Below are 12,853 nucleotides of genomic sequence, written 5' to 3'. Positions count from 1 at the left end.
TGTACTCTGTGTTTAGGGCCAAATGGCATTCTAGTTTGCTCTGTTTTTTTGTAAATGCTTTCCTATGTGTCAAGTAATTATCTTTTTGTTTCTCCTGATTTTGGTTGGGTCTGTTTGTTTGTGAACAGAGCCCTGGGACCAGCTTGCTTAGGGGGCTCTTCTCCAGGTTCATTTCTCTGTCGGTGATGGCTTTGTTATGGAAGGTTTGGAATCACTTCCTTTTAGACGTTTGTAGAATTTAATGGCTCTCTTCTGGATTTTGATCATTAGCGGGTGTTGGCCTAATTCTGCTCTGCATGCATTATTTGTTTTATGTTGTACATGGAGGATATTTTTGCAGAATTCTGCATGCAGTCTCAATTTGGTGTTTGTCCCATCTTGCGAATTCTTGGTTGGTGAGCGGACCTCACAACCACAAAGTGCAATGGATTCTATAACTGATTCAAGTATTTTTAGACGGATCCTAATTGGTATGTTTCTTTTGATGGCATAGCAGGCCCTTTTTGCCTTCTCACAGATCGTTCACAGCTTTGGAAAGTTACCTGTGGCGCTGATGTTTAGGCCGAGGTTTGTAGCGGTGTCTAGATGGAATTTGTGGTCCTGGCAACTGGACCTTTTTTGGAACACCATTTTTGTCTTACTGAGATCTACGGTCAGGGCCCAGGTCTGACAGAATCTGTGCAGAAGATCTAGGTGCTGCGTAGGCCCTCCTTTGTTGGGGACAGAAGCACCAGATCATCAGATTCGAGTAGGGTGAGGCTGGGTGCTGCAGACTGTTCTAGTGCCCTCCCCAACGTGTTGATATATGTTGAGGGTGGGGCTTAAGCTGCATCCCTGTCTCACCACCTGGTCCTGTGGAAAGACATTTTATGTCATGTTTTTCTCCCAACACTACTTTCCATAGCAGGCCCTCATGCCAAATTGAATCAGCCTTTTTTTTTTTTATCAAATGTTGAAGATTTTGCTGTTTTTGTTTTGTTTGTCAGTTAGGGTGTGCAGGGTGAATACGTGGTCTGTCGTACGGTAATTTAAAACTCTTGGTTGCGTTTTCCTTTTGGGTTAAATGGTGTCTGTTGTAAAATGTTTTGCAGCAGAATCTGCGTATTGATTACACCCCTGCCGTTTCTACTTGTAGAATCGCAATGCTCGTCAGTGGCCGAGAACTTGACTTTGAGCCAATCAGTGTACGCGCTAACAGAAGTGACAAGAAAGAGGGCACTTTTCTCAGTGTAATCCACTCCCTTTTCATCAATTGTTCGAACTACAACAAAGTTGCATATTTTTCCTAAAGCAGATCTTTACATCTAGCTAAGGAGTTTTGTCCTAGAAGGAATTTTGTTAGGTTGTTAATGTGCACCTTTTCATTAGTTAGCTACCTAATGTTCACCTTTCTTACTGAGCCAGGAAGCACAGTGCACACAACACTAAATGCTCTACCAAGCTAGCTATCTATCAAGATGAAGAAATCATTTAATTCACTCTCCATTATCCCATACGGCCATTTCTCTTGCCATCTAACGTTAGCTAAATGGTTAGTATAGCCATTTAGCACAACATAGCTAGCTACTCCATTGACTCGACAGCTAACAGGTAGCTGTTTTTTTTTTTTTTACAAATCCATTGATTGAATGATGTTGCTAGTTATCTAGTTGTGGCAATCTGGTTAGTGTCAACGGCTTATTACAAATTATAGCTAGCTAGCAACGTTAGTGTAGCTTGCCAGTTAGCGTACATTAGCTACAGCAGGCACAAGGCAAACAAGCTATTGCCTCCTTGAGTATTTAAAAGAAGGAAATCGGAGGTAAAACTGTTAACTGACGACTCTCTGGGTACAGGTGCTAAGTACCCATTTCCCGATGTGGCTGATCCTTAAACCACAGCTCTTACTCCTGATTTTCAGTAGCTGTTGAGAGAGGCAGTAGTATACCAGGAGTCCTCTGTCTGTATGTGTCAGACCGAAAGAGACAAATGTGGTCACCTCCGTCTCTCCCCATGCCCCTCCCTAGCCAAACCGGTTTGACAGGTGTATGTCTGTGCTTGTTTGTGTGTGGAGCCTTGGTATAGTGACCTCTTTTTAAACCAGGAACCAATGGGTGCATGAGATGTTTTATCAGCAGATAAGAGTAATTACTACTGTCTGAGCCTGTTTGTCTGGCTCTGATAATACTGCATGTTATCTATTCCGTTCTATTGTGTGCTCTGAAGAGGCTGGAACGAAGAACAGTGAGGGAGAGGGATGAAACAGGGGACGTTGACAGAGGGGGAGAGAAGGATGGACAGAGATTGGTAGAGAGAAAAAGGAGCGAAGGGGCTTAAGGCGAGGTTGGGAGAGTGAGCGAGAAATGGGCTGGGGGAGGGACGGCCAGTACTGGAGGGTATTAAACAAAGGAGAGGAGAGATGGATCCTGGGAGTTGGTGTTCTTGTCTCTCTGCTGACGGTGTGTTTTGTCTGGCCCAGACAAGAGCTGCAGTCTCAACTGAGCCACAGCTACTGTACTGTTAAAGCTAGTGTAATATAGGTGTGTGTATTGTCTGGCTGGATAGTCATTGGGCTGTTTCACCAAATGAACAGAGGTCACGTGCAGATGTTACTGCGGGTGTAGTGAAATGTTTGTGTTCCTAGCTCCAACAGTGCATTAATATTTTAAAACAATTCACAACAAGACACACAAATATAAAAGTAAATGAATGGAATTAACAAATAAATTAGTGATGCACCGATATGACATTTTTGGACGGTACAATATCCAATAGTTTCCTTGCCAAAAAACCTGATAGTGATATTTAACATTTTTGCAGCCTTTTTAAGCGTTCTAGTACAGTTAAATAGTTAACACACACACGGACGCAGCGGTCTAAGGCACTGCATCTCAGTGCAAGAGGCGTCACTACAGTCCCTGATTTCAATAAAATGGGCTAACAGTCTACTCAATACCCAAGATATTTTTTCCCCCATGTCCTCAGAGTTATCAGACTCAAACATCCACGCAGTATCGTCTTCGGGAATGGTGTTCAATTCACATAGGTTGACAATAAATGTGTCTCAATTGTGTCAAGAAGCAGTGCGGTTGGGTTGCGTTTCGGAGGACGCATGGCTCTCGACCTTCGCCTCTCCCGAGTCCGTACTGGAGTTGCAGTGATGAGACAAGACTGTAACTACTACCAATTGGATACCACAAAATTGGGGAGAAGAAAGGTGTAAAACAAAAGACAATTTGTTAATTTGACAAATCTGTTGAAATCGCACTTGATGTAGTGTACTTTAAAATTGCATTGGAGCATACTTATTTCACTGTATGGATTGTTGGTCATTGACATGGGGTGTGTCTACTCAGTGACACCCAGAGAAAATTAGCATCGTAGCTCTTATTACGGGCCTCTGAAACAACTGTGAATTGAGACACATTTATTGTCAACCTATGTGTATTGAACACTATTCCCGAAGAAAAACGATACTGCGTGGATGTTTGAGTCTGATAACTCTGAGGACATTGGGGAAAAAATATCTTGGGTATTGAGTAGACTGTTAGCCCATTTTATTGATCTCCAATCCTTAGTTAAAGCTGTACAGTGCAATATGAATGTCAATACACACAATAGGCTGACTGGGGAGGTGATTTCACAGTCGCAGTCCCGTGATAAGAGCCACAACGCTAATTTTTGCGTAAACTCTTCACAGTTGTGTTCTGTGGGTGTCAGACTGATACCCCATGTCATTGCTTCACATTCCAACCTTGATTAACATTATCTAGTCTAAATATGGCATGATTCCACCAATTGTAACCTTCTGCATCACTTTCAAAGAGGTACTTTTATTTTGAAGGCTAACCGCAAAGTCCACTATTGTGCCTAATCCGGTCAGGTCGAGCCTCACTAGCCAGATGACGCTAGCTGGCTGCTTATAACGTTAGCTTTGGGCAACAGGGTCAATTTCAATAGGTGAACAAGTGGCTACCTAGCTAATACTTGCTCACAAGGATTCCTAAATCATTGCTAAGAATAGTGAAAATGACTGCAGTTTCTACTGGTCATTGTTTTCAGGCTGGTTGTATTGGCGCTAGGTACCTTAGCTAGCTAGCTACCCCAGAAGTTGCGGTCGAACAAATGATGTGGTATTATAAACACAGTTTGTGGCCGGTGTTTGCTGACTTTTTTGTACAGCTTTGACAGTGCTACTGATAGTAGTGTGGAGCTTGGCTTGCATGTGCAAATTCAGAACACACAACATTCTATAATAGAACTGTTTATTCAACGTTTCAAATTTAAAGCTTATTTAACGCGTCAGTGTTATTTGACATATCTTTTGACACACAAAGACCCAAACGGCGTTCCATAGTATGTCGTGAAAGCTAATAGCAGTGACGCTATTACTGTGTGACTCCGGTAGGGCAACATCTGAACAATAGCACACTTGGTAACGTTAGTGTGTACCGATGCTTGACCAGTCGCGAAAGCCAACATCACCCACGACAGAGAACAATTGATTGTCAAGTGCAATGAATTCCATTATCTTGGCGTTGATGGATTTCACCTTTGAGTTGTCTCGCTGAAATGTTGTTACTCTTTCAAATAACTGCTAGACTTGTTGACTGCTCGAGCCACACAGTAGACATTGTGGGCTAGGTTAGGATTACTGTGTTGCACGTATAGCACAATTTTACTTGGCGTCATTACGTTATATATGTATGCACGCCAACTTTGACAGGTTTTTCACATCGCTGTTAAACTAGACATAATATCGGCCGATATGTTCACCAATATAGCATGCATTTTTAATATAAATATTAGATCACAGTGGCATTGACTAAAAATACAGTAGAATAGAATACAGTATATAAATATGAGATGAATAAAGCAATATGTAAACATTATTAAAGTGACTAGTGTTCCATTGTTAAAGTGACCAGTGATTCCATGTCTATGTATTTAGGGCAGCAGCCTCTAAGGTGCAGGGTTGAGTAGCCGGGTGGTAGCCGGCTAGTGATGGTTATTTAAGTCTGATGGCCTTGATAAAGCTGTTTTTCAGTCTCTCGGTGCAGCTTTGATGCACCTGTACTGACCTTCGCCTTCTGGATGATGGTGGAGTGAACAGGAGTTTATTTGTATTTTCTCAGCAGCACTTGTGTTCAACTCTACATACACAAGTGTTTAGCGATCATCTTCTTGCATTCTTAAACTTTTAAATATGCATTTTCACTCTTGCATTCTTTGTTTCTCTCTGTCCCCCTCTGCAGTACCTTTTGCCTTGTCCATCCTCTTTCTTGGCCTTGTGGTTTGGCAAACTTAATCTACTCCACCCATGAGCCCCTGCAACTAGGGCTCAGCCTTTGACCTTGGCCTGACCTCTCACCTCTTCTCCAAAGCCACGCCCCTTGGTGTAGGTGTGTAACTCTGCTTTTTTGCTCTTCTTTTTAGTGTTGCACAGTATACTGAAACCTCTCTACGTTTTCGATAAAAAAAAAAAACCTGTTCGTTACTAGAATTTGTTACGTTCGGTACTTCTGTCAAAGGTGATTCATGTGAGTCTGTTTCAGTGCAGCCCCTTTATAGCTCACAGAGCAATGTACCTGCTCCACTTACTCATTCATTGCTAGAGCCGTCTGGCCTGCTTTGTTAGCACCCCACACATGCTGCACAGAAGTTAACACACGTGAATAATGCAACACGAAATGATGAAAATGTTCATTACTGGTCGCAATACCACGTCCATTCAGACGAGAATACTTTACAATGCAAGATGATACCAGCAGCTTCCAGCTTTAATTCTACTAGGCTAACATTCCCTGCTAGCTTACAGCTGACGCAAACATCAATTCACTGACATAGTACTTTGTGATAATATGCAAACAATAATGCAAAGCTGATTGTCACCAAAAATGTAATTAATTCACTTATTCTCCCACCCATCTGGGTTCCACTAGATTCAGAGCCAGTCATATTCTCCCTCACAAATTACATCATTACTTTATTATAAAATGTTCTTCTATACAAATGTTGTTGATCAGTTGCCAATAAAAATTCCTCTGTAGCCCCATGAAATCAGCTAAAATAAGCTCAACTCCGTGCATGCACACACTCCTGTTGAATAATATGCAATCAACTGTATTGTGAATAGATCGAGGCAACATCTTGATTTACCCAGTTTATCAATAGATTTACCATTCAAATTATTACCATTGTTTAGTAGTTCGTTTTTTTTTTTTTTTTTAACCAAAGTCAAATTGATTATAATTGTATAATTGATTCATTAATGCATACATGGCTGTCTTTAAACTATTGACCTAACATTTTTCAATTGTGATGATATTTAACTCAAAAGATGCCCTGTGATTGAACAGAGCAGTAGCTGAGTTTCTCTCTGGCTCAAGTGCCGTTCTGTGACTGGCTCATACATTGTTTTGGAATCAAGTATAGTGATGGTATTGGGTGTAGTGATGATAAACCTGGTATTGAAGTTAAAGTTCTGTTATTGTGACTACAGATCTTTGACAGCTGGTCAAACCTTAAGGATTTCATGATGAGATTTGAGGCTTCCTGCTCTTTGCTTTAGTGCTGTTCATACTACTATGGAGGGTGTGTGTGTGTGGGGGGGGTTCTCTTTATTGTGTGTGTGTGTGTGTGTGAGAGAGTAACGTGGCTCTCTCTGTAGAGTGTAGGAAAATCTGGAGACTGCCCAAACATATCTTCATACCGTCCTGCTCTCATCCCGGAAGTTACGGTATTACTGGCTTAGTACTCAAGGGGGTGCCAAAAACACGGTGTCTATTGCAGAATGCTAACAAAATGACCAAGTACTAGTGAATTTCCATGGAGGCTACTAGCTAAATATGGTAATGAGTGCAAATGAAAAATAAACTAAAGTGAGTTTACAAGGACTTTTATTAGCTAATGTCAAATACATATATATTTTTTTAATTGACATACGTGTCTGAAGGGGCAGCCTGTGTACACACCGTCTGCCTGGAGTCGCTAGGGCATCGGACCTGCCTGCTCTGCTCAGAGAAGAGGAGGGAGGAGCAGACGGGCGGAGAATGGAGATGAAAGAAAATGAAGATATCAGTGGCAGATGTACAAATAACTCATCCAGAGGGCTTTAACTTCTCAAACACGGCAGAAAGCTAGCACACTATGATGACCCGTCACCTTATTAATTAATCCACTTAATTAGAGAACAGCAAGTTAAACTTGGGGGTCGCGTTAACGCCGAACTCTGTTTTTCACACAGGAAAAAGGAATGCATAAGAAAAATCTTTTTGCGTTTTTGTAAAAAAATAAATAATTTCTGTTCGGCATCACTCATTTTGCGCTCCAGTTGCACTTCTCTACTCGGATGAGAATTCACCAACCGGCATTCTATCAGCGGACATTCTCTGTGTAGCCAGCCTACTTTTCACCAGTAAAATACAAGCTTCATTTTAAGTATGACATTAGAATGTAGCCAGCTATATTTCCTGTGATAAACATTAGAAATATGGCCATGCATAGTTTTTTGCTAAAAAGACCTTTGCTTTTTCATTGTCAGCTCATTTACTTGTGTGGCTGCCAGCCAAATAGAGTTGCACTTCTGTTGTCCTCTGAAAATGAAGCTATTTTTTTGCCGAATGTGTTGTGCGTCCCTGATCACTCTATTGAAGCATAACACCAACTTTCAATCTAAAATGCGACCCGTGTCAATACACAGCTCGACTCAACTGCTTCCGCTTTTCCCCGTTGTGCTATTTCCAAACAACCGCGTGACTGTTCTGGGGAACTACGGTGAGCTTCATAATGTACAATGTGACAGGTGACATGAAGAACGCAATCTGCTTTATCTCCTAACCAATTGCACTAGTTGACTGCAGGTATTTACTTAAAAAGTAGTTACAAATATGAAAATGTATTGAGAAACTTTAAAGAAATAGTTTTGACGATATTGAAAAATACCCCGGTATACTGCCCAAGCCTACTAGTGTGTATGGAGCAGTGTGTGTGTGTGTGTGCTCTCTCTGTAGAGTGTATGGAGTAGTGTGTGTGTGTACTCTCTCTGTAGAGTGTATGGAACAGTGTGTGTGTGTGTGTTCTCTCTGTAGAGTGTATGGAACAGTGTGTGTGTGTGTGTTCTCTCTGTAGAGTGTATGGAACAGTGTGTGTGTGTGTGTGTGTACTCTCTCTGTAGAGTGTATGGAACAGTGTGTGTGTGTGTACTCTCTCTGTAGAGTGTATGGAACAGTGTGTGTGTGTGCTCTCTCTGTAGAGTGTATGGAACAGTGTGTGTGTGTGTACTCTCTCTGTAGAGTGTATGGAACAGTGTGTGTGTGTACTCTCTCTGTAGAGTGTATGGAACAGTGTGTGTGTGTGTGTGCTCTCTCTGTAGAGTGTGTGTGTGTGTGCTCTCTCTGTAGAGTGTGTGTGTGTGCTCTCTCTGTAGAGTGTATGGAACAGTGTGTGTGTGTGCTCTCTCTGTAGAGTGTATGGAGCAGTGTGTGTGTGCTCTCTAGAGTGTATGGAACAGTGTGTGTGTGTGTGTGTTCTCTCTGTAGAGTGTATGGAACAGTGTGTGTGCTCTCTCTGTAGAGTGTATGGAACAGTGTGTGTGTGTACTCTCTCTGTAGAGTGTATAGAACAGTGTGTGTGTGTGCTCTCTCTGTAGAGTGTGTGTGTGCTCTCTCTGTAGAGTGTGTGTGTGTGTGCTCTCTCTGTAGAGTGTATGGAACAGTGTGTGTGTGCTCTCTCTGTAGAGTGTATGGAACTGTGTGTGTGTGTGTGTGTGTGTGTGCTCTCTGTAGAGTGTATGGTACAGTGTGTGTGTGTTCTCTGTAGAGTGTATTGAACAGTGTGTGTGTGCTCTCTCTGTAGAGTGTATGGTACAGTGTGTGTGCTCTCTCTGTAGAGTGTATGGTACAGTGTGTGTGTGTGTGTGTGTGTGTTCTCTCTGTAGAGTGTATGGAACAGTGTGTGTGCTCTGTAGAGTGTATGGAACAGTGTGTGTGTGTGTGCTCTCTCTGTAGAGTGTATGGAACAGTGTGTGTGTGTGTGTGCTCTCTCTGTAGAGTGTATGGAACAGTGTGTGTGTGCTCTCTCTGTAGAGTGTATGGAACAGTGTGTGTGTGCTCTCTCTGTAGAGTGTATGGAACAGTGTGTGTGTGCTCTCTCTGTAGAGTGTATGGAACAGTGTGTGTGCTCTCTCCGTAGAGTGTATGGAACAGTGTGTGTGTGTGTGCTCTGTCTGTAGCGTGTATGGAACAGTGTGTGTGTGTGTGTGCGCTCTGTCTGTAGAGTGTATGGAACAGTGTGTGTGTGCTCTCTCTGTAGAGTGTATGGAACACTGTGTGTGTGTGTGTGTGTGCTCTCTCTGTAGAGTGTATGGAACAGTGTGTGTGTGCTCTCTCTGTAGAGTGTATGGAACAGTGTGTGTGTGCTCTCTGTAGAGTGTATGGAACAGCGTGTGTGTGCTCTCTCTGTAGAGTGTATGGAACAGTGTGTGTGTGCTCTCTCTGTAGAGTGTATGGAACAGTGTGTGTGTGCTCTCTCTGTAGAGTGTATGGAACAGTGTGTGTGTGTGTGCTCTCTCTGTAGAGTGTATGGAACAGTGTGTGTGTGTGTGCTCTCTGTAGAGTGTATGGAACAGCGTGTGTGTGTTCTCTCTGTAGAGTGTATGGAACAGTGTGTGTGTGTGTGTGTGTGTGTGCTCTCTCTGTAGAGTGTATGGAACAGTGTGTGTGTGTGCTCTCTCTGTAGAGTGTATGGAACAGTGTGTGTGTGTGTGCTCTCTCTGTAGAGTGTATGGAACAGTGTGTGTGTGTGTGTGTGCTCTCTCTGTAGAGTGTATGGAACTGTGTGTGTGTGTGTGCTCTCTCTGTAGAGTGTATGGAACAGTGTGTGTGTGCTCTCTCTGTAGAGTGTATGGAACTGTGTGTGTGTGTGTGTGTGCTCTCTCTGTAGAGTGTATGGAACAGTGTGTGTGTGTGTGCTCTCTCTGTAGAGTGTATGGAACAGTGTGAGAGCGCTGCTGCTCTCCTGGAGTCGGTGAGGGAGCAGGAGGTGCAGTTTGAACAGCTGACCAGAGCGCTGGAGGAGGAGAGGAGGAGAGTGGGCCTGCTCAGCCCCCCGTCCGGCCCCCTCCCCCACACACAGGTAACAGCCCAGCCCCCATCCACGTCTCCCCAGGGCCGTTTCTAGATGCAGGCGAAAAGACCAGTCATCCCCCATCTCTCCTTCAATCCATCCCTCATCATCCAGTGATGTTATCACCCTCCATCCATCGCATCCAATCCCATAATCCATCCCTCCGTTCCTCCACTGGCGCCGGGAATTGTGTGGTACCTGTGCGTTGCATTTGAGCCCTTCTCCTTTAACACACTACTGTGTGTGTGTGTGTGTGTGTGTGTGTGTGTGTTACATATCTCTACAGCTTTAACAGGCCATGCGTTTTCCCTCACGTTCGTCTGCCTAACGCCGTCACTCACCACCACACTTACTGCACCCCCACACATTCACACACAACCTTCATACCACCCTTACATACCTTTGCATGCCTCTGTCATGTAATTACAGCTATCCTCATCTTTGCCCCAGCATGTTGTGGTCAAAACTGCACCAGAAATGCAGCCGTCAGTTCTCACGCATGCAGCCTCATCCTACCTCTAAGATCACTCTAAACGAGACGCCGTATCAACTGAAAGAGGATCTGCTTCAAGAACTCCTAATAGGATTATGTCCTGTGTTATGTAATCATGTGTTTGTCCACAGCAGTGAAGTCGCTACGCTTTATCACGAATTTAGAGGCGTGATGGGATGTGGAGAATTCCCCTTTTTTCCCTCTTTTTCTTTCTGAGTAAACACAGGCTGATTGGGAAGATGAAGGGGCCTTTTAAAAAAAACCGTATCATCCTAGCAGGGCTAATTGGTTTAAGGTTTTCCGGTCATTCTCCTCTACCATGCTTAGTCTCAGTGTGTTATGCAATGTTTCATGACTGTCACTGGGTGGGTGTTGCCTCTCCCGGTTCAGGTGTCTTTTGTTTATCTAATTTGACTTCCAAGTTTTAAGTATAATTCCACGTTTGGACAAAAACTTGGTGGTTAACTAGTTAAGATAACAGCTTTAGAATGTGAAGGGAAATGTGCATTTCCTCCTGTAACAGTGGATGAACAGGCCTGACCCCTTGAGGACAGAGTAGGAACTACACACAGCCACGCAGCTATAGCACAGATGGAACGATGAGGCAGATATTTCATCGGATGTATAAATGTGAAGCATCCTCTTGGAGTTTCCACTCACTACCAAATAAGGTGGTGAGGAAAAGCCCAGTGGCCGCAGTGGGATGGAGCAAGATGGATTTTGGCCGGTATTTTGCTCATTTTCTCTTTTGAAACTTGCTCTCCCTACAGTTTTCTGTTTCCAAAACTAGCATCTGTTACAAACCGTTGACTAAGTTTGAGTGCGAGGGAGAATGGAGTTACTGCACAAGCGCACTTCAGAGTAGCCGTTGTCCAACAGAAATATGCAAATGCATGCTAGAACGAGCCAATAGGATCTCACTAGCTTGTGCTTGGCTCTGCCCAACTCCTTACCCACTGATTAATTTGCTCCCATTGGAAACGACACTGGGGTCTTTCTTGGGTTGGTTAAAAACAAAGGAGTGAGTCTGCACTACAGCTATGGACCCACCTCTTTTTGTCATCCATCCATCCATCCATCCTTCATTGAAGTGATCTAACATGAAATGGTGGTGAAAGAATCAATGGTTGGGTCATTGATTACCTCAAAGGAAGGGGAGGCATTTTCAAAGTATTCAAATGTGGCCGATGACTGAGGGTATTGAGAGAACAGGGTGTCTTTGGTTGTCATGACGCCAGCAGTGTTTGAGTGGTTGTAGGGAGGTGTTGTAGCCTAGATTACAACCCAGTTGGATCCTCTATAATGTCTCTGAAGACGCCTGTGGATCTGAGTGTTCTCTTGGTTGACGGTTTCTCTCTCCTCCTCCTCAGAACGGGCGTCTGGGGGATGCAGACATAGAACGACTGAAACTGAGCGAGGGATACATTAACGGGACACAGGTGTGTGTGAGAGACGCTCTGTGTGTGTGTGTGTGTGAGAGAGACGCTCTGTGTGTGTGTGTGTGTGTGTGTGTGTGTGTGTGTGTGTGTGTGTGTGTGAGACGCTCTGTGTGTGTGTGTGAGAGACGCTCTGTGTGTGTGTGTGAGAGACGCTCTGTGTGTGTGTGTGAGAGACGCTCTGTGTGTGTGTGTGTGAGAGACGCTCTGTGTGTGTGTGAGAGACGCTCTGTGTGTGTGTGTGTGAGACGCTCTGTGTGTGTGTGTGTGTGTGTGTGAGACGCTCTGTGTGTGTGTGTGAGACGCTCTGTGTGTGTGTGTGAGACGCTCTGTGTGTGTGTGAGAGACGCTCTGTGTGTGTGTGAGAGACGCTCTGTGTGTGTGTGTGTGAGAGACGCTCTGTGTGTGTGTGTGTGAGAGACGCTCTGTGTGTGTGTGTGTGTGTGAGGACGCTCTGTTGTGTGTGGTGTGTGTGAGACGCTCTGTGTGTGTGTGTGTGTGTGTGGTGTGAGACGCTCTGTGTGTGTGGGTGTGAGACGCTCTGTGTGTGTGTGTGTGGACGCTCTGTGTGTGTGTGTGTGAGACGCTCTGTGTGTGTGTGTGTGTGAGACGCTCTGTGTGTGTGTGTGTGTGAGACGCTCTGTGTGTGTGTGTGTGTGAGACGCTCTGTGTGTGTGTTGGGGAGATCGCTCATGTGTGTGTGTGTGTGAGACGCTCTGTGTGTGTGTGAGAGAGACGCTCTGTGTGTGTGTGTGTGTGTGTGAGAGAGACGCTCTGTGTGTGTGTGTGTGTGTGAGAGAGACGCTCTGTGTGTGTGTGT

The 12,853-nt window shown here is 44.2% G+C and overlaps 1 protein-coding gene across 1 annotated transcript in view; it reads left to right on the top strand.

The window, feature by feature from the left end:
- LOC115165211 (catenin delta-1-like) overlaps nucleotides 1–12,853 on the top strand; it is a 50,139-nt gene that overhangs the window by 19,492 nt on the left and 17,794 nt on the right. The window contains exons 3-4 of the mRNA XM_029718216.1: nucleotides 9,962–10,113; nucleotides 11,968–12,036. Coding sequence (XP_029574076.1) covers nucleotides 9,967–10,113; nucleotides 11,968–12,036 — 216 coding nt within the window. The 5' untranslated portion in view covers nucleotides 9,962–9,966. The remainder of the gene's footprint in view (nucleotides 1–9,961; nucleotides 10,114–11,967; nucleotides 12,037–12,853) is intronic.

The sequence above is a fragment of the Salmo trutta genome, chromosome 3 (genome assembly GCF_901001165.1).
Source record: "Salmo trutta chromosome 3, fSalTru1.1, whole genome shotgun sequence".
Classification (NCBI taxonomy): Eukaryota; Metazoa; Chordata; class Actinopteri; order Salmoniformes; family Salmonidae; genus Salmo; species Salmo trutta.
This window is presented reverse-complemented; position numbering and strand designations above follow the sequence as displayed.